Source organism: Stegostoma tigrinum, chromosome 21 (assembly GCF_030684315.1).
Source record: "Stegostoma tigrinum isolate sSteTig4 chromosome 21, sSteTig4.hap1, whole genome shotgun sequence".
In the NCBI taxonomy this organism is placed as follows: Eukaryota; Metazoa; Chordata; class Chondrichthyes; order Orectolobiformes; family Stegostomatidae; genus Stegostoma; species Stegostoma tigrinum.
The window spans coordinates 56739403-56761199 of record NC_081374.1 but is presented as its reverse complement, the minus strand read 5'-3'; the positions used below and the strand labels follow the sequence as shown (position 1 = coordinate 56761199).

General features: G+C 47.4%; 2 protein-coding genes across 18 annotated transcripts in view; both read right to left on the bottom strand.

Moving 5' to 3' along the window:
- The window catches only part of LOC132210854 (utrophin-like), a 247310-nt gene that overhangs the window by 149274 nt on the left and 76239 nt on the right, over window positions 1-21797 (bottom strand). The gene's annotated exons all lie outside the window — the stretch shown is intronic.
- Window positions 15476-21797, bottom strand: part of LOC132210855 (utrophin-like) — a 34317-nt gene continuing 27995 nt past the window's right edge. For 2 of the 4 annotated variants that reach the window (XM_059653536.1, XM_059653537.1), the window contains exon 4: window positions 15476-18770. In XM_059653536.1, the coding sequence (XP_059509519.1) occupies window positions 18609-18770 (162 nt within the window). In that variant the 3' untranslated portion in view covers window positions 15476-18608. The remainder of the gene's footprint in view (window positions 18771-21797) is intronic. The other 2 variants (XM_059653538.1, XM_059653539.1) reach the window with 2 other exon arrangements.

Below are 21797 nucleotides of genomic sequence, written 5' to 3'. Positions count from 1 at the left end.
TCCTGGGGGATATGTGTTCGTGTTCATTTAAAGGGGTCTCTGTATTTGAGCGTATAATTACAGGGGGTGAAGTTGATATTGTAGAAGTTTGATTAAACAGGACTCTGTGTTTTAGGGGTTATTTACAGTGAAGCCCGCTTTTTCCGGATGAGAGAAAGGCGTTTGAGGGTCTCTGTGCAGGCGGCTCCGTGTGTGAGGGCGAGGAGTGCGGCTGAAGCTTGGTTTAGTTTGGGCCTGAGGCTCTGCTGAGTGCCGGATTGGGCTAGCGTGAGGGCTGAGCTTTTCCAGCAATTTTGTTTTTGTTCCTGATTTTACTGTATCCACAGTTCCTTTTAGTTTTTACTTTTTTTTAGTGTTTATCTACAGGGGGCTCTGAATGTCAGGGTTTATACACTGGGGTTCCTGTGTTTTCGGCTTTATTTCACGGGTGCTGTTTGTTTTAGGAGGCTCTATTCTTTAGTGTTCATTTACAGGGCCATCTGTGTTTGGGGTTTATTCACAGTGAGCTTCGTGTTTTAGGAGTAATTTAGTGGGTTCTGTGTGTTCGGACTTAGATACGGGGGCTCTGTTTTCGGGTTTAGTGAAAGGGGCCTTTTTTTTAAGGAGTTATTTACAGGGCGCTCTGTGTTTTAGGGTTGGACATCAGCGACCATCTCACAATGATCACTCCCACAGATCTGACCCGCCGACAGTCCTGCAATCTGTTAGTCCTGAGCATCTAATCATGTAGCACTCCCATCAATTCTGACCCTCTGATAAAGAGGCACTTTCTCAGACCAACACAGTGACAATGCCACAATTCCTCACTCCTGACAAAGTACGAACTTCTGACAGAGGTAATTCCTCAGTATTGAGCCTCCAATAGAAATGCAATACTTCCGTACTGACCTTGTGAATGTGTTGCTCACCATTAATTCTGAACCCGTTCCAATGAAGCTCCTCCTCTGTGTTCAGTCTCTCATAATCATGCACTCTGGCTGTTCTGATCCTCTGACAATGCTGCAATTATGTATGAATTATTATCTTGTATTATCAGTACAGGACTCCCTCAATGCTTCCTCCATTACACTGAGGTCTATCGTTTATATCGGCTCCAACAAACCTGCTCTTATTTAACGGGCCAGGCATTGCTTCACTTGTACAGATTTTGTCAAGTCCTGCTGATGTTTCTGGGAGGACTTGTTCTGACACCTCAGAATTGACCCCTGACAATGTTGCACTCCCCCCTCACTAATGACCGCACCTGAGCTGCAATACCTCGGGGCTAACCTCCTAATTATGTAGCACCCATGAATTCTCAGCCCCTAAAATGAGATACTGCCTCAGTATTGACCCTCTGTTACTAATGCACCAAGTCAGAACAACCCTCCAGCAATGTGACCCTGCCTCAGAACTGACACTGAGAATGAGGCACTCCTTCAGCACTGCATCTCTAATCATACATTACATTGAGACATTCCTTGTGTACTGACCCTTTGAACAATCAGGCATTCCCTCAGTACTGACAGTCTGACGATTGTGCACTCCCTCGGTACTGGACCTCTGATAATGAGGCACTCCCGTCGTACTGACCTCTCATAGACCTGTAACACCTCAGCCCTTCTGCTCTGACAGTGCTGATCTCCTGACAATGAGGAGCTCCATCAGATTTGACCACCTGACAGAACTGCAAGACCTCAGTATTGCCCCCGTAATCAAGTGGCACTCCCTCAATTCTGACCCGATCACAATGAGGCTCTGCCTCGGTACGGAGTGCCTGAAAATGATGAAATCGCTCAGTGCAGACCCTGTGACAATGAGGCCCTCTCTCATTCTGACCATCTCACAATGCTGCAATACATCATTACTGATTGTGTAATGTGTGGGTCTCTCGCAATTCGAACCCATTTTTCATGAGGCACTGCGTCAGTTTTGACGCTGTGACAATAAAACAGCCCCACAGTTCTGATACGCTGACAGTGATTCAATACCTCCGTACTGACCCTCTGACAACGAGTCAGTGCCTCAGAACTGTCCCCCTGACAATAAGGGAAACCGTCATACTGACCCGCTGCTTCTGAGGCCCTTCCTCCACACTGACATCCCAGTGCAAAACTATTTCAGTCCTGGCCCTTGAAATGTGAGCAACTTCCTGAATTCTGTCCCCCTTAAATGGCAGCACTCCCTCAGCATTGACCCTTTGACAATAACGCACTCCCACATTTTTGACCCTGTGACAATGAGGCACTCCCTACCCCTGATGCTCAGACAGCGCTTCAATACCTCAGGACTGATACTCTGGCAATGAGGCACTCTGTCAGGACTGACCCCAGGATAGAACTGTAATATGTCACAACTGACTTGATAATTGTTTAGCAGCCTCTCAGTCTGACCCCACGACAATGAGGCACTGGATCAGTATGGATCGCCTCTGACAAATGCGCTCCATCAGAACTAAACCTCTCACAAAGAGGGACTGCCTCAAGACAATGCTGTGATTGAGTCAATCCCTTAGCCCTGAATCTCTGATCATGTGGCTCTGTCTCAGCTCTGTCACCATTACCTTGAGACTTACCCTCCGTAATGTTCCTCTAACAATGAGGCACTTCCTCAACACTGACCATCCAGCATGGAGTCACTGCCTCAGGACTGACCACTTGACAACGAGACACTGGTTAAGAACTGACCTGCTCACAGAGCTGCAATACCTCAGTACTGACCCTCTCATCAAGGGACACTATCTGAATTCTGACACCTGCATAATGAGGCGCTGCCTCAGCGTTCACCCTCTGACAAACTCCTGAGGACCCCCTGTAAAGACTGACAGTCTCCCTGGACGTCCTATAAATACTGACAGTCTCTCCTGGACTCACAATGAACACTGACACACTCCTCAGGGACTCTTTGTAAATACCCACACACACACACACACACACACACACACATTCACAGGGACACCCTGTAAATATTGACACACACACACAACCTGTGACACCCTGTAAATATTGACACACGACCTGGTCATCCCCTGTCAAGACCAACAGAGTCCCCGGGGACACACTGTAAATATTGACACATCTGTGTGACCCCCTGGAAATACTGACAAAGCCCCTGAAATCACCTGTAAAACTGACACACTCCGTGGGACCCCCTGTAAATATTGACACAGTCCCAGCAAATCCTGAAAATACTGACAGTCCCTGGGACCCTCTGCAAAGACTGACGCATTTCCCGGGGCCTCCTTTAAATACTGAAAAATTCCCGCGACCTACAGGGGTTCAGGGACTGTGTCAGTATTGACAGGGGCTCTTGGTGAGAGTGTCAGTATTTACAGGGTGTTCCGGGGAATTTGTAATTATTTACAGGTGCTCCCGGGAGTGTGTCAGTAGTTACAGGCGGTCCCATGGAGGGTCAGTATTTACAGGGCATCTCAGGGATTGTGTCAGGATTGACAGGGAGACTTGGGGAGAGCGTCAGTAGTTCCAGGGGGGCCCGTGGACTTTGTTTTTTCAGCGGGTGTTAGGGAGAGCTACAGTATTTCAAGGTGGTCCCAGGGAGTGTGCCAGTGTTTACAGGGATTCCAGGGGAGTGTGTCAGTATGCACCGAGCCCCTATAAATTCTGACACGCTCCGCAGGACTCCCTGTAAATACTGACATAGTACCTGAGAATCCCTGAAAATGCCACCACACTCCCAGGGACCCTCTGTGAACGCTGACACATTTCCCAGGGCCCGCTTTATACACTGAAAAATTCCCTCGGCCTCCTCTGTATACTGACACACATACCCGGACCCTTGTACGTATAGACACACTCTGCGCAACTAACCACAAATACTGGGATATCCCGTAAATACCGACACACACCTCACGACACACTGTAACTACTGTCACATTCCCTGGAATCCGCTGTAAATACTGAGAAACTCCCTGGGGCTGCATGTAAATACGGACACATTTCCCAAGGACCCCTCGAAACACGAACACATTCCCTGGGACTTCACCGAAACACTGACACATTCCACGGAACCCCCGTAAACACTGATAAACTCCCAGGACCCCCTGGAAATAATTACACATTCCCCATTCCCCCTGTAAATACCGATACACAGCCCGGAAATCCCGTAAACACTGACACACTCCACCCCCGGATACCGATACTCTCCCTGGGACACCCTGCAAATACTGATGCAATCACCGGGACCCCTGTAAATTCTGTCACACTCCTCGGGAAGCCCTCTAAATACTGACATATTCCCTCGACACCCTTTAAATACTGGCAAAGTCCCAGAGAACCCCTGAAAATACTGCCACACTCCCCAGGACCCTTTGTAAATACTGATATATTCCCCGGGACCAGCTGCAAATATTGACACATTCCCTGTCCCCGCTTTCAGTACTGAGAAACTCCCTGGGACTCCCTGTATATAATGACACATTTCCCAGGGTCCCCTCTAAACACTGACACATTCCCCAGGAGCTCCTCGAAATACGGACACACAGCCCCAGATCCCTGTACAGACAAACTCCCTGCGACCCACTGTAAGTCTTGACATACTCCCTGAGACCCCCTGGAAATACCGACACACCACCCCTCCCGGGACCCCCTGGAAATACCAAAACACTGTAGGGATTCTCTGATTCTATTCTATGATGCCCTTGTCCTGTGAATGAATAAATAAAGAAACCTGGTGAAGCCGCCAAACAGCATAGCCAGCAAGTGATAGACACAGCAAAGTGATCCCACCATCAATAGATCAAATCTGAGCTCTGCAGTCCTGCCACATCTCGTCATTTACTGTGGTGCACAATTAAACAACTGATTGGACGTGAAGACTCTACACATATCCCCATCCTCAATGATGGAAGAGCCCAACACATCAGTGCAAAAGATAAGGCTGAAGTATTCATAGCAATCTTCAGCCAGAAGGGCCAAGTGGATGATTCATCTCGGGCTCCGCCAGCATCACAGATACCGGTCTTCAGTAAATTCAATTCACCCCACGTGATGTCAGGAAACACTTGCAGACACTGGATACTGCAAAGGTCACAGGCCCTGACAATATTCTGGCAATAATACTGAAGACTTGTGCTCCAGAACGTGCCGCTCCCCGTGCCAAGCTGTTGCAGTCCAGTTTCAACACTGGTATCTACCCGACAATGTGGAAAATTGCCCACGTATGTGCTGTATTTAAAACATAGGACAAATCCAACCTGGCCATATACTGCCCTATCAGGCTGTACTCAATCATCAGGAAAGTGATAGAAGGTGTCAGTAACATTGTTATCAGGCAGCACATGCTCAGCGACGGCCAGTTTGGGTTACGTCAGGGCAGCTCAGCTCCTGACCTCATTACAGCCTTGGTTCAAACATGGACAATACAGCTGCATTCCAGAGAGGAAGTGAGAGCTCCAGCCCTTTACAACAAGACTACATTTGACCAAGTGTGGCATCAAGAAGCCCGAGCAAAACTGGACTCAATGGGTATAAGGGGACAAATTCTCCACTTGCTGGACTCACACCTGGCACGCAGAAAAATGAACGATCTTATTGGAGGTCAGATATCTTCGCTCCAGGGGATCCCTGCAGGAGTTTCTCGTGGCAGTGTCCGATATAACCATCTTCAGCTGCTTCATCAATGAACTTGCGTTCATCATAAGGCCAGAAGTTGGGATGTTCCTGATGATTGCACAATGTTCAGCATCATTCATGATTCCTCAGATCCTAAAGCAGTCCTTGTCCAAATGCAACTAGATCTGGGCAATACCCAGGCTTGGTCAGACAAGTGGAAGTTACATTCACACCACAGAAATACCAGGCAATGACCGTCACCAACAAGAGACAACCACCCCTTGACAAACAATTTGTTACATTCACTGCATCCCACACTGTCACCGTCGTGGGGGTGAGCTTTGAACAAAAACTGAACCAGACGCACCACACAAACACAGTGACTACAAGAGCAGGTCAGAGGTGAGGAATGCTGCGGCGGCTCACCCACCTCCTGATTCCCCAGAACGTGTCCACTGTCTACAAGGCATAAGTCAGGACTGTGATGGAACGCTCCCCATTTACCAGGATGGCTGCATCTGTGACAACATGCAAGAAGCTTGACTCCATCCAGGACAAAGCAGCCCAGTTGACTGACACGATATCGACAATCATCCACTCCCTCCACCACCAATGATGAGCGGCCTCAGCAGCACTGTGTACGATCCACAAGATGCACGGCAGAAATTCGCCAAAGCTCCTCATGCAGTCCCTTCCAAACCCATTAGAGCTTCCATCTCGAAGGACAAGGGCATCAAGTACACGGGAACACCTCCTTCAATCCCACTCCAAGCCACTCGTGATTCTGATTTAGAAATATATCCGGAATCCTTCACTGCGACTGTTCAAAAGATGGGAATTCCCTCCCTCATGGCACTGTGGGGGCAACCCACAACAGGCGAACTGCAGCGGTTCGAGGAGGCAGCTCACCACCAACATCTCCAGGGCAATTAGGGATGGGCAATAAATGCTGGACCAGTCAGTGACACACACATCCAACAAATAATTGAAGAAACAAACTCTTATTAATTACAGTGATTTTTCACAGTCTCACAGCCAGCCATGCCTCATATACACACATCTTAGTGACAATGTGGTGACCGTAACCAGACCCACAGTGAGCCTGGGCTCATCCACACTCCTCCCAGTCACATTTCTGATTTGAAAAATACACCTTTTTCACAAGAAATCTCTTTGTATATATGCAATGTCACAACTGCAGTTGCGTTCTGTCCAGCTGCATATCAAATAAACAAATAAAGCATTGGACTTTGGCTCCACCCAATGAACCAAAGACCTCTCTTAGACATACAACAAAAATATTTACATACATGTGAGACACGGGGAGGGTCCGATAACTGAATGGACCCTCATTTACCTTCAGCAGGAAAACCTCAGACAGTGGTCCTTCCCGACTCTGCCTCGGCAGCAGCAGCCCCATCGTCCCAGTTATGCCCCAAGCTTTTAGTGCATCCCAGTTATGCCTCGTGGACACACCACCTGGCTACTGACAGGGAGCCTGGCAGCATCTACACGCTTCCGCGTCATGATGCGGTGACTGTAAATGGTCTCACAGTGGCCCTGGCCTCATTCGCACAACTCACAGGAAGTCCTACTTGACTGTAAACGGTCTGACAATTGCCCTCACCTCATTGACACACCTCCAGTAATTATACAGGGACACAAAACAGTCTCACACCAAGCATGGCCTTATTTACACTCCTCCCAGAAACTAAACAGTGATTGTAAACAGTATCACAGTGGGCCTGGCCTCATCTCCATGCTTCCGACTTACTATACGGTGACTGTGAACAGTCTCACAGCAAGTCTGTCCTCATCCGTGCACCTCCCAATAACTTTTTGCTGAAGGTAAACATTGAGCCTGGCCTCATCCACACACTCCCTGTAACTATACGGTAACTGTAAAAGGTCTCACACTGAGCCGAGAGAGAGCAGGAACTGCTCATGCTGGAGTCTGCGATAACTCGGTGTGGGCTGGATGAACACAGCACGACAGGCAGCATCAGAGCAGCAGGAAAGCTGATGTTTCGGGTTTCACCCACAGCCACTTCCAGGGCAGTGTACTGTGGCACAGGCCAACAAGGTGCACATAAACAATCTGACAGGATTCTCACCACCCGCCAATCTATGTTTTGTTGTTTGTTGGAAAGTTCTGATGATGACACATTGTACCAAATGACTTTGTCAGTCTGCTCTGGGAACTACACGACAGGATCCAGCCTCTCCTTTTCCCACAGGGTCTCGAGCATGCTGCGTGCTGACCACGACCTGATGGACTGGCGGTCAGACGTTTGTTTCTTTGCAAATTTCACAACAAAGGATATATGTTATAGAACGGTCCAACTACTTGGAGCTTTCCGTGGCAGAGAGGCCAGTCCCTTCGTTCGCAACACTGGGATCAGGTCGGACCTCAGGACATAGTGACACTTGGTCTTTACGTACTGAGAGTCTACACACAGCTTAATGCACAACAAGGTGGACATCAGGATGAGGGTGACATTGGGTACGTTCTTCCCCCACTTAGCCAGAGCTTAGTACATGGAGTTGTTGCAGACACGGTCTATCTTAGGCTTCCAGTCGGAATGGAAGATGGCTCGGATGAGGGAAACAGTGCAGTGTGGGTGATGGGCCAGAACTGTGCCATGCACAACAACAGAGAGAGTGCCTCACACCTGATGACCAGGATTTTACCCACAATGTGCACCTAGAACATAGAACATAGAACATAGAACAGTACAGCACAGAACAGGCCCTTCAGCCCACAATGTTGTGCCGACCATTGATCCTCATGTATGCACCCTCAAATTTCTGTGACCATATACATGTCCAGCAGTCTCTTAAATGACCCCAATGACCTTGCTTCCACAACTGCTGCTGGCAACGCATTCCATGCTCTCACAACTCTCTGCGTAAAGAACCTGCCTCTGACATCCCCTCTATACTTTCCACCAACCAGCTTAAAACTATGATCCCTGGTGCTAGCCATTTCTGCCCTGGGAAATAGTCTCTGGCTATCAACTCTATCTATGCCTCTCATTATCTTGTACACCTCAATTAGGTCCCCTCTCCTCCTCCTTTTCTCCAATGAAAAGAGACCGAGCTCAGTCAACCTCTCTTCATAAGATAAGCCCTCCAGTCCAGGCAGCATCCTCGTAAACCTCCTCTGAACCCTTTCCAAAGCATCCACATCTTTCCTATAATAGGGCGCCCAGAACTGGATGCAGTATTCCAAGTGCGGTCTAACCAAAGTTTTATAGAGCTGCAACAAGATCTCACGACTCTTAAACTCAATCCCCCTGTTAATGAAAGCCAAAACACCATATGCTTTCTTAACAACCCCCCTGTCCACTTGGGTGGCCATTTTAAGGGATCTATGTATCTGCACACCAAGATCCCTCTGTTCCTCCACGCTGCCAAGAATCCTATCCTTAATCCTGTTCTCAGCTTTCAAATTCGACCTTCCAAAATGCATCACCTCGCATTTATCAAGGTTGAACTCCATCTGCCACCTCTCGGCCCATCTCTGCATCCTGTCAATGTCCCGCTGCAGCCTACAGCAGCCCTCTACACTGTCAACGACACCTCCGACCTTTGTGTCGTCTGCAAACTTGCTGACCCATCCTTCAATTCCCTCGTCCAAGTCATTAATAAAAATTACAAACAGTAGAGGCCCAAGGACAGAGCCCTGTGGAACTCCACTCACCACTGACTTCCAGGCAGAATATTTTCCTTCTACTACCACTCGCTGTCTTCTGTTGGCCAGCCAATTCTGTATCCAAGCAGCTAAGTTTCCCTGTATCCCATTCCTCCTGACCTTCTGAATGAGCCTACCATGGGGAACCTTATCAAATGCCTTACTGAAGTCCACATACACCACATCCACAGCTCGACCCTCATCAACCTTTCTAGTCACATCCTCAAAAAACTCGATAAGGTTTGTATGGCATGACCTACCCCTCACCTCCCAAGGCTTTCTGCACGCCCCAGGCTCTCTGAACTGTGTGCCCAGCACTTTTGGGTAATCTGCCCTGACGGTGAAGGGAATGAAGGATCATTCAGGCCAGATCCCAAAGAACATGGCCTCACTCTTGTCTCGATTGACCGTGGCTCCCGAGGCCAGTTTGAAAGGGTCACAGCTGCTCATGAACCTGCGCACTGACACTGGGGCTGAGCAGAGATTGGTGACATCGTTATCTTACAGGGACGCTTTGACCTGCAGGCCCGCTCTACCTGGAATAATCACACTTCTCAGGCTCACATCCTTACTGATGGACTCAGCAAAGGGCTCGATAGAGTGGGCAGCCCTGCCAGACCCTGGATCTGATGGGTAAGCTCTGTGATTCCCATACGCAGATTGAGACTGCGCGAATGATGTCGGTGTAGATCTGTCGGGCCCAATTGCAGATTCTCTCCCCAAAGCCCATTTTATAAAGCACATCCCACATGTTGGTATGCAATATCCTGCCAAAGGCCTTCTCTTGGTCCAGGCTGATGAGGCAGGTATCCACCCCTCTGTTCTGCCTGCTCGTGATCGTATCCCTAGGAGCGCGAGGCTCTCAGAGATCGTCCTGTCCGCTGCAGCACAGGTTTGGTCAGGGTCAATCACCAATCGCAGAGCAGACCTGACCCAGTTACACATGACTGAGACAGGATTTTGTAGGCTACATTCGCCAATTATCTTGGTCGCTGATTTCTAACTTCCTCCCTCACTCCCTTCCACTTGTAGGTCAGGGTGATGATACCATTCCTCATGGATTTGTGCATAGTACCTGACAGAAGCATACTGTCGTACAGCTCCAGCAGCCTGAAGGATGAGCAGAGCTCGATACGTTTGTCTCAATCTGACATCCTGACAACACCAAGCTCCAGCAGGCCCTGGCCACTCAACCCCCAAAGAGCTGAATACAACTCAGCTGGAAAGGCATCACCTCCCACAGTTTTATTCTTTTCTAAGGACTCGAAGGCCTTCCCCAGCTCATCCAGAGATAATGGTCAGTCCAGGCTCCCCTGCTTGGTGTTGTCAAAGACCCCCAGGATCGAGGACAGGAATGACTGGGAGTCACGGCACTGTCTGTGGGCATAGTGTCATAGGGACTGGCTTAAAAGGATTTGCTGAGCTTCAGGATGTCAGATTGAGACAAACTTATCGAGCTCTGTTCATCCTTCAGGCTACTGAGCACAAGGCTCTCCTTTAGCCTCTTCAAGAAGGAATGTGAACACATCTCATTCGGTCACATGCAGCTGTAAAGGACACTGATTAGGCCTCCATTGGAATACCGTTTCTAATTCCAGTCTCCCTGCTGTCGGAAAGATGTTGTGAAACCGGAAAGGATTCAGAAAAGATTTACAAGGATGGTGACTGGGTTGGAGGGTTAAAGCTAAAGGACGAGGCTGAACAGACTGGGGCTATTTTCCCTGGAGCATCAAAGGCTGAGGGATGACCTGATAGAGATTGGTAACCGCATGAGAGGCATGGATAGGGTTTATAGACATTGTCTTTTCCCTGGCGTGGGAGAGTCCATAACTGAAGGGCATAGGTTTAAAGTGACAGGGGAAAGATCTAAAAGGGATTTCAGGTACATTATTTTCATGCAGAGGGTGGTGCATGCGTGCAATGAGCTGCAAGAGAGGGGACGAGAAGCTGGTACAATTTCAACATTTAAAAGCCATCTGAATGGGAAAATGAATAGGAAGAGTTTAGAGGGATATGGGCCAAATCCTGGCAAATGGGACTACATTTATTTAGGATATCGAGTCAGCATGAACAAGTTGGACCAAACGGTCTGTTGAAGTGCTGTCTGTCTCTGACTGTTATGATCTCTTGCTGCACAGTGCAGACCCTGAACCGCAAGATTATCTTGGAGGCCTCCGAGGCAGAGAGTGGGGCTTGCTGCCTCGACACCTCCTGGGGCTCCTCGGCGACATTGACCCGATTGTCTGTAGTAAGAGTAGGTTTTGCACGGGTTTCTGGAGTTTGAACAGTTTTGCCCAACTCTCTCTCATCTTCTGAACACTTTTCAGGACAAAGAACTTCTTGATGTTCCCTTTGACTGCCTCCCACCAAGTGCAAAAAGGGTCTTCATCCTTCTCCAACCTGTGTGCTCTCTTTTGAGCTTCTTAATGATTTTTCTGGGGTCAACAGTTTCACATTCAGCTTCCATGTTCCCTTGCCAGCCCACTGGTCATCCTGTAGGTGACAGTCAGCCAGCAGGAGGCAGTAGTCAGAGAAGAACACCGGCTTGACTTCAATGGATATGATGGAGGACGTGTGGGCGCAAACAGGAAATCTGTCCAATGGGTGTATAGACACATCTGGCTATGACCAGGTGTTTCTACTCTGTGCTCAGTCTGCAGGGGTGCTGAAGATGTTATGCAGCTTGGCAACTTCAACCGTTTCCATCAGAAATCTGGACGTCGAGTCCAGTTCACTGTCATACCCTCCATATTGTTCATTCGTGCCGATGATGCAGCTGAAGTCTCTGGCCAGAGTGACTGGCCTGGACATGACCAGCAGCAGTGGAAGCAGGACGGCCAACCCCTCACTCTTTCCCAGTGGGGTCTCCATGTTAATTACTCCGGGAAGCGTTTCTATATGAGCCTGGCCTGATCTGCACATCTCCCAGAAATTATATGGTAACTGTAAACAGTCTTAAAGTGAGCCCGATTGATTCACCCTCCTATCAGTAACTTGCCAATGATTATTGCCTGTTTCACAATCAGTCTAGTCTGATCTTCTGTTCCTCTGAGTGAATCCTCTGTCCTCTTCCATTCAGCCCGTGCCTTTGAGAATACAGCCAGATTCCCCTTCAGGCTGCATTTCATTCTCCTCACTGTCTCGGTGCTGCCACATACATCACCTGTCTCTCCATTTCCGTCTGCAATAGTTCTGTGAAACCCATCCCCCTCCCCGCCCCACCTTCCAGCTGCAATGTTGGAACATCACCACATTGGGCATTGCCATTAGTGGTCCAGCTCATTCATATTTCTTCACAAAACAGAAACACAACTCATCAACAAGACTAAGTGGCAGGCAAATGAGATACATCATCCATCTAAAAACAGTTTGTTCTTCAAAAGTGGAACTAACTTTAATTTGTGTGCGTACAATAGAATCAGGAAGAATAATACATATATAGCATGCAACTCATTTCACTGAACACATTTGTGCAAATAAATGATATCTCTGCAGTTCAACCAATTCCAACAGCATAACATTAGAGACAGAGCATTTGGAAATGATACAGAAATTTCAGATACTAATGATTTAAAGAGGAGCACAGATCGGGGAAACTGAACATGGTGTACACACAAAAATCCATTTCGCAATTACAATGCCTCATTCAGGCAATTACATCTCTCTCCCTCAGTCTCAAATGGTAACATCTTCCCATTCGATTTTCTTCTACTCTCTGGGCCACCCCCAATTAGCAGTTCCCTTCTCTCCCCAGTTTAGCGTCATGCCTTCCTTTACACTAGTATGTAATGGTACCTTTCTAGTACATGTTTGATTTTCGATGAACACACCGCACTGGTTTGTGACCAGGTCGGCCAGTTGAACCTCTCAGAATGAGAGTTGACTGATTGCTCCATATGAACAGCCCAAATCAGGGAGCCCTGGCTGACAGATAAGAAGTGTGAGGGTCAGAGACGCTGACACCCTGGCAACTATCTCTGAATGAGGCAGTGCTAAAGTTGAAGACAGATCATTTGTAAATAAAAGTTGAATTGAAGATCGACACTGGCCTCTGTATTTCAAATACTCATTTAAATTACATTTCCAGCACTGGGTTTGAATATTATTGTTATCCTTTTGTTATCAAACATCTCTGTGTGCAGTGATCAGCAGGGTTATAACATGGAGGTGTCGGAACAGGATTGTTTAGATTCCCTACAGTGTGGAAACAGGCCCTTTGGCCCCACAAGTGCACACCAAACCTTGGAGCATCCCATCCAGACCCACGCCCCTGAACACTATGGGCAATTTAGCAAGGCCAATCCACCTAGTGTGCACATCTTTGGACTGTGGGACAAGACTGAAACACCTGGAGGAAACCCACGCAGACACAGGGACAAGGTGCAAATTCCACACAGACAGTTGCCTGAGGCTGGAATTGAACCTGGGTCCCCAGTGCTGTGAGGCTGCAGTGCTAACCGCTGAGCCACCGTGCCGCCCCATATCGTGTTGCTTTTGCACAAACTTTGATGAAGAGGAAAATGCCACTGATAATGGGAACTGCAGATGCTGGAGAATCCAAGATAACAAAGTGCGGAGCTGGATGAACACAGCAGGCCAAGCAGCATCTCAGGAGCACAAAAGCTGACATTTCGGGCCTGGACCCTTCATCAGAGACGGGGATGGGAGAGGGAACTGGAATAAATAGGCAGAGGGGGGGATGCGGACCGAAGATGGAGAGAAAACAAGATAGGTAGAGAGGAGAGTACAGGTGAGTAGGTAGGGAGGGGATAGTTCAGTCCAGGGAAGATGGACAGGTCAAGGAGGCAGGATGAGGTGGTAGGTAGGAAATGGAGGTGTGGCTTGAGGTGGGAGGAAGGGATGGGTGAGAGGAACAACAGGTTAAGGAGGCGGAGACAGGCTGGGCTGGTTTTGGGAAGCAGTCGGGGGAAGGGAACGGCTGGGCTGGTGTCGGGGGAAGGGAACAGCTGGGCTGGTTTTGTGATGCAGTCGCGGGAGGGGAAGAACTGGGCTGGTTTTGGGATGCAGTTGGGGAGGGGGAGTTTTTGAAGCTTGTGAAGTCCACATTGATACCATTGGGTTGCAGGGTTCCAAAGCGGATTATGAGTTGCTGTTCTTGCAACCTTCGGGTGGCATTATTGTGGCACTGCAGGAGGCCCATGATGGACATGTCGTCCAAGGAATGGGAGGGGGAGTTAAAATGGTTCGCGACTGGGAGGTGCAGTTGTTTGTTGCGAACCGAGTGGAGGTGTTCTGCAAAGCGGTCCCCAAGCCTCTGCTTGGTTTCCTCAATGTTGAGCGGGTCAGGAGTGAGGGGGCAGGTCACTGTGTCGGGGCCAGGACTGCAGGGGCAAGTCACTGTGAGCGGGTCAGCACGGAGGGGGCAGGTTGCTGTGAGGGGGTCAGCACGGAGGGGGCAGGTTGCTGTGAGGGGGTCAGGACAGAGGGGGGAGGTCGCTGTGAGTGGGTCAAGACTGAGGTGGCAAGTCGCTGTGAGGGGCTGAGGACTGAGGGGGCAAGTCGCTGTGAGCGGGTAAGGATGGAGAGGGCAAGTCCTTGTGATTGGGACAGGACTGAAGGGGCGAGTCGCTGAGAGGGGGTCAGGACTGCAGGGGCAAGTCGCAATGAGCGGGTCAGGACTGCAGGGTTAATTCGCTGTGAGTGGGTCAGGTCTGCAGAGAGAAGTCGCTGTGAGCAGGTCAGGACTGCAGGGGCGAGTCACTGTGAGCGGGTCAGGACTGCAGGCGCTAGTCGGTGTGAGCGGGTCAGGACTGCAGGCGCTAGTCGGTGTGAGCGGGTCACGACTGTAGGGGCAGGTCGCTGCGAGTGGGTCAGAACGGAGGGGACAATTCGCTGTCAGCGGGTCAGGACGGATGGGGAAAGTCGCTGTGAGCGGGGCAGGACGGAGGGGGCAAGTTGCTGAGAGCGGGTCAGGACTGGAGGGGGCAATTCGTTGTGAGCATTTCACTGAGGCACTGTATCCCATTTCCATCTGTCAGTGCATCCCATTTGTCTCAGTCACTGCATCCCTATTTCCCTCCGACACTGCATCCCTATTTCACTCAGTCACTGCATCCCATTTCACTCAGTCACTGCATCCCATTTCACTCAGTCACTGCATCCCATTTCACTCAGTCACTGCATCCATGCTGCATGGTATATGCTATGTATAAATGTGGCATAAAATCCTGACTTGTATGTTCATTTCCTCTTGTAATAACATGTGGCATCATTAGCATCCTTAATCACTTGCATTTAATCGGAAAGCCTGGTACAAACACCAGATAACATGACAGTCCGAACAGAACGCATTTTCCAATGCTTTAAACATATAGTCATGTGTGTCTCAGTGAATAAAAATCCTCCTCATTTTACTGCAATTAAATCTCATAATAAAGGGAGTATGTCTGAAAGTCGTCTCATCCGAAGGAAACCAGACTTGCTCCAGGAAAGCTGCTAAATATATCAAGAAAAATATATATGAAATGATTCTAGAAATTTCTGCAACACAAAGATCAAAGGAAACAATAGTTTGATGAACACACTGTTAAGTGTTGCACTTACACATCACATTTTGGAAAACAAACCACACTGATTTTCTACTTTATAAAAAAAAAATTGTTCCAAGTCTTCATTATGCAGCACTGCAGTGAACTGAAAAGGTGTAGAATTTTAACACGCATAGAAAGTATGTGCACAAGTCAAAGCAAACAAAAAAAAGCCACTTCTGTCCTAAAAAGACAATATTATATGACAAAAAGGCAGGGAAGTTTGAGAACACAGCATCATGCTTCCTGCAGAGATAGAGTTTTGCCTGCGTCATAGGGCCGATCAGGGATGGCATAGGGAACTTGTGTGTGGAGCCTGAGGAGGTAGGGGAAGCCCTAAATGAGTTTTTTGCTTCTGTCTTTACGAAAGAAACCAACTTTGTAGTGAATGAAACGTTTGAAGAGCAGGTGTGCATGCTGGAATGGATAGAGATAGACGAAGTTGATGTGCTGAAAATTTTGTCAAACATTAAGATTGACAAGTCGCCAGGCCCGGATCAGATTTGTCCTCGGCTGCTTTGGGAAGCGAGGAATGCAATTGCTTCGCCACTTGCGAAGATCTTTGCATCCTCGCTCTCCACTGGAGTCGTACCTGAGGACTGGAGAGAGGCAAATGTAATTCGTCTCTTCAAGAAAGGAAATAGGGGAATCCCTGGCAATTATAGACCGGTAAGTCTCACGTCTGTTGTCTGCAAGTTGTTGGAAAGGATTCTGAGGGATAAGATTTATGACCATCTGGAAGAGCATGGCTTGATCAAATACAGTCAACACGGCTTTGTGAGGGGTAGGTCATGCCTTACAAACCTTATCGAGGTTTTGAGGATGTGACTAGAAAAGTTGATGAGGGTCGAGCTGTGGATGTGGTGTATATGGACTTCAGTAAGGCATTTGATAAGGTTCCCCATGGTAGGCTCATTCAGAAGGTCAGGAGGAATGGGATACAGGGGAACTTAGCTGCTTGGATACAGAATTGGCTGGCCAACAGAAGACAGCGAGTGGTAGTAGAAGGAAAATATTCTGCCTGGAAGTCAGTGGTGAGTGGAGTTCCACAGGGCTCTGTCCTTGGGCCTCTACTGTTTGTAATTTTTATTAATGACTTGGACGAGGGAATTGAAGGATGGGTCAGCAAGTTTGCAGACGACACAAAGGTCGGAGGTGTCGTTGACAGTGTAGAGGGCTGCTGTAGGCTGCAGCGGGACATTGACAGGATGCAGAGATGGGCTGAGAGGTGGCAGATGGAGTTCAACCTTGATAAATGCGAGGTGATGCATTTTGGAAGGTCGAATTTGAAAGCTGAGTACAGGATTAAGGATAGGATTCTTGGCAGCGTGGGGGAACAGAGGGATCTTGGTGTGCAGATACATAGATCCCTTAAAATGGCCACCCAAGTGGACAGGGTTGTTAAGAAAGCATATGGTGTTTTGGCTTTCACTAACAGGGGGATTGAGTTGAAGAGTCGTGAGATCTTGTTGCAGCTCTATAAAACTTTGGTTAGACCGCACTTGGAATACTGCGTCCAGTTCTGGGCGCCCTATTATAGGAAAGATGTGGATGCTTTGGAGAGGGTTCAGAGGTGGTTTACCAGGATGCTGCCTGGACTGGAGGGCTTATCTTATGAAGAGAGGTTGACTGAGCTCGGTCTCTTTTCATTGGAGAAAAGGAGGAGGAGAGGGGATCTAATTGAGATATACAAGATAATGAGAGGCATAGATAGAGTTGATAGCCAGAGACTATTTCCCAGGGCAGAAATGGCTAGCACGAGGGGTCATAGTTTTAAGCTGGTTGGTGGAAAGTAGAGAGGGGATGTCAGAGGCAGGTTCTTTACGCAGAGAGTTGTGAGAGCATGGAATGCGTTGCCAGCAGCAGTTGTGGAAGCAAGGTCATTGGGGTCATTTAAGAGACTGCTGGACATGTATATGGTCACAGAAATTTGAGGGTGCATACATGAGGATCAATGGTCGGCACAACATTGTGGGCTGATGGGCCTTTTCTGTGCTGTACTGTTCTATGTTCTATGTTCTAACTGTGGGCACTGTAAATCAGCAACAAAAGCAGAAGTTGCTGGAAAAGCTCAGCAGGTCTGGCAGCATCAGTGAAGAGTGAGATCTGAGGAAGGGTCACAGGACGCGAAACATTAACTCTGACATTGTCTATGTCATAGTGAGTTATGTCTATTGCTTCAGCAAAATCCAACCAACTCAAAATGAAAATCAATGCTTAAGAAATATCCAAAACATCCGCTGTCCCCGTTGTGGCTTCCTCCACATTGGGGAAACGATGCAGAGGCTTGGGGACCACTTTTCAGAACACCTATGCTCAGTTTGCAATAAACAACTGCACCTCCCAGTCACGAACCATTTCAACTCCCCCTCCCATTCCTGAGAGGACATGTCCAACCTGGACCTCCTGCAGTGCCATAATGACGCCACCCGAAGGTTGCAGGAACAGCAACTCATATTCTGCTTGGGAACCCTGCAGCCCAATGGTATCAGTGTGGATTTCACAAGCTTCCAAATCTCCTGTCCTCCCACTGCATCCCAAAACCAGCCCAGCTCGTCCCTGCCTCCCTAACCTATTCTTCCTCTCACCCATCCCCCCTCCCACCTCATGCCGCACCCCTATTTCCCCTCATCCCGCTCCCTTGACCTGTCCGGCCTCCCCAGACTGACCTATCCCCTCCCTGCCTCCCTACCCATACTCTCCTCTCCACCTATCTTCTCCTCCATCCATCTTCCATCCGCCTCTCCCTCTCTCCCGATTTATTCCAGAACCCGCACCCCCTCCCCATTTTCTGAAGAAGGTTCTCGGCCCGAAACGTCAGCTTTTGTGCTCCTGAGATGCTGCTTGGCCTGCTGTCTTCATCCAGTTCCACACGGTGTTATCTCGCGTTCTCCAGCATCTGCAGTTCCCATTATCTCTCCAAAACAAAGGCTGCTGTCTTTCAAAACCCAATCTCAGATTTTGCAGATAGTCCTTACCCTGAAAAAATACCAAATATGTATAAACAGGAAAACTGGAGGTGAAACCATTCAAAAAATTTTCATTGGCACAACAAATGTTCCAACTGTAAAAGCAGGTTAAGCACCTGTATATAAGGAAACTTTAAACAGACACTTGCAGCCAACAAATGTGAGAAATTTCCATTTCTTGCTGGATTACCAATTTTGCTGTTGGGAAAATAGGCCTCGGCTTAGCAATGTAAATTCAAACAAGATAGCCCCCTCTCAGAACTCAACACTCAGTCGTAGAGTTCTGTTTTCACAGGTTGGCGTATAATAGCATCAAGCACAATACACCAAATCTTCTTTGGTACCTTTTCCTTCCATAAAACTGCTTTTAGTAGATGCACACAGAAATCATTTCATACACGTTGAACAGTTGGTAAGTTCAAGAGGCCAGTTCCAGCACTTCGACTTGCATCTGCTTCATCATCAAAACAGAACAAAATAAAGACCCACTCTTTGTAAGTCACATTTTCCATTTTTAGTGACGAGGTGAAGTGCGAGAACTGCTCACTTGATGTTAAAATCTCCTAAATATGTACCTATATATTTCAATTCTGTGAAATATGTGGAATGAGTTCGAGAGAAGGATTAATTTTCTTGTGCTGGGAGAGAGCTGGGACAGATAAAATAGGTTGAATGGCCTCCTCCCATGCTAAAAATGTCCATAACTGTTCTTGGCCCTGCGAAATTGAAGTGGCCATCCTTTCATTATGACTGTGAGACGCAGCATGTTACGATAGATGGTACAATGAAGAAATCCTTTGTTATTAATGAATTTTTCAGCACTAGGCATTCTTCCGAAGTCAAATGTTCGATATGTACCTGTTGCACTGACTTGGTTCCAAACAGTTATAATGTGGAGGTGCTGGTGTTGGACTAGGATAGACAAAGTCAGAGCTCACATGACATCAGGTTATAATCTGACAGGTTTATTTGAAATCACACAAGCTTTGGGAGTGCAGTCCCTTCATCAGGTGCGGTCAGGGAGGTAAACACACAGACACACAATTGATAAGCAGACAGATCAAAACATCATACAACTGGTGTGAGTGGAGTGTCAGATAATAAGTCTTCATCCAGGATGTTTGTTTGTTTGCAGATATTTTGTTGAAGAAACACACAACTTGTCGTTACAGTCAGTGTGGTATCTTATAAATTCTTGCTTTTGAAATAAAGGTTAAAACTCTAAGACAGATTCTGAACACAAGCCTCGAAACTACAAGTCAGAGTCTGACCTGAGATGCCACCTTTTGTACATTCCTGTTGCGCTGCCTGATTATCATGACAGCACAGCACTGACATTGACTTTATAAACGCTTTACTTGCCTCTAACACTCTTGGTCACCTGTATAGAGTTATTATCTGACACTCCACTCACGCCAATTCTATGATCTTTTGATCTCTCTGCTTATAAGCTCTCTCTCTCTGTGGTCACCTCACTAACTGCACCTGATGAAGGGGCTGCACTCCAAAAGCTTGTGTGATTTCAAATGAACCTGTTGGACTATAAGCTGGTGTCATGTGACTTCTGACTTCAAACACTTACAGAATGTGTCTTCAATCCTACCGTGACTTGACAATAAGTCAACTTCTTAAAATTTATAAAATGAGAATGTCAAGTGAAGTATGTCTAACCTTGAGCGTTTAAAAAAGGAAATATTACAACCACAGTCCAGTCAGACAGTAAAGACAGAAGGAATGATTGAATCGACTGTGTCTGACACCACACAATTAATCCCCCGATGGAAGAAAGGTTGGCTGCGTTCTCTTTCTTCAGGAACGTCCAGCTAATACCACCTTACTACTGCTTGTTTTATTCATCTGGTGTTCCATCTAATTCCTTTCAGTCTTGGTCAAACCTTCATGTAATTTATTTAAATTTTCAATAAAATAAATTTAACTTTATATTCCACAATTTTAACATCTCCTTTTAAGGTTTGAACAGTTCAGTTCATACAGTGCACATCTTGTGTTATTAACTGGAGAACATGGTGGAAAAATCAAGATATATTGACAAGTAAACAAATGGCTAACTTCTGTTTCCTTGTCAGTAATGCCTTTTGAACAGAACATGAAGTTGCGCAACTATGTAGAGATAACAATTTAAAAGTGGGAAGACCACTTTGTGGTCCCCACACCAATCTCTATTCACTACCTACTGATTGCATTACTCCGCCTTGGCAACAATGTAATATTACGCTTGTCTCAGCACAACCTTGGCATCTTGTTTATCCCATGATGAACGTCCGACCACACATTCATGCAATCCCTAAAGCTGTCTCTTTACATCTTTTCAATTCTGCCTACCTGTCTCTTGTCTTGGCTCATTAGCAGTGAAACCTTCATCTGGAACGACTTCACTTCTGGACCTGACAATTCCAATGCATTCCCTGTTGGAGTCCCACATTTGCCCATTGAAAACTTGACGTTGTCTAAAACTCCACTGTCCGAGTCTCACCTTGAACCAAATCCTCTTCTCTGTACTTTCTACCTGACTGATACTGTTAACAGTAATTTTATTAAATTCTCATTTTTGTTTACAAATCGTTCCTTGGCTATGCCTATCGCTATTTTCGTAATCTCCACCAGTCCAACTATACTTCAGGATATCTGCACTCGTCTAATTATGTCCTCTTGCCCACTCTTGATTTTAAACGGCCCACTACTAGTTGCCAAACATTTAATTGTGTCGGCTTCAAACCCAAGAAGAGGCTTCCTACACCTTCAGCGAGCAAACTCACATCCCGAACCTCAACCCGAGCAACAAATCTTCTCAAAACTCGCTAACTTCCTACACCTCTTAGCCTCTGTACGTTTTCTCTTTTAAGGCACTTTTTAAAACAATCCTCTTTCATCAAGCTCTTGACCGTCAGAACTAACAACTTAATAAGGCTCAGTTGTATTCTGGGATTGTGAATACTCCTTTCAGACGCCTTCAAAGTTTCCCTCCATTAAAGAGATTTTATAAGTGGTTCAAGTCATTGCCAAGCAGAGGGGGACG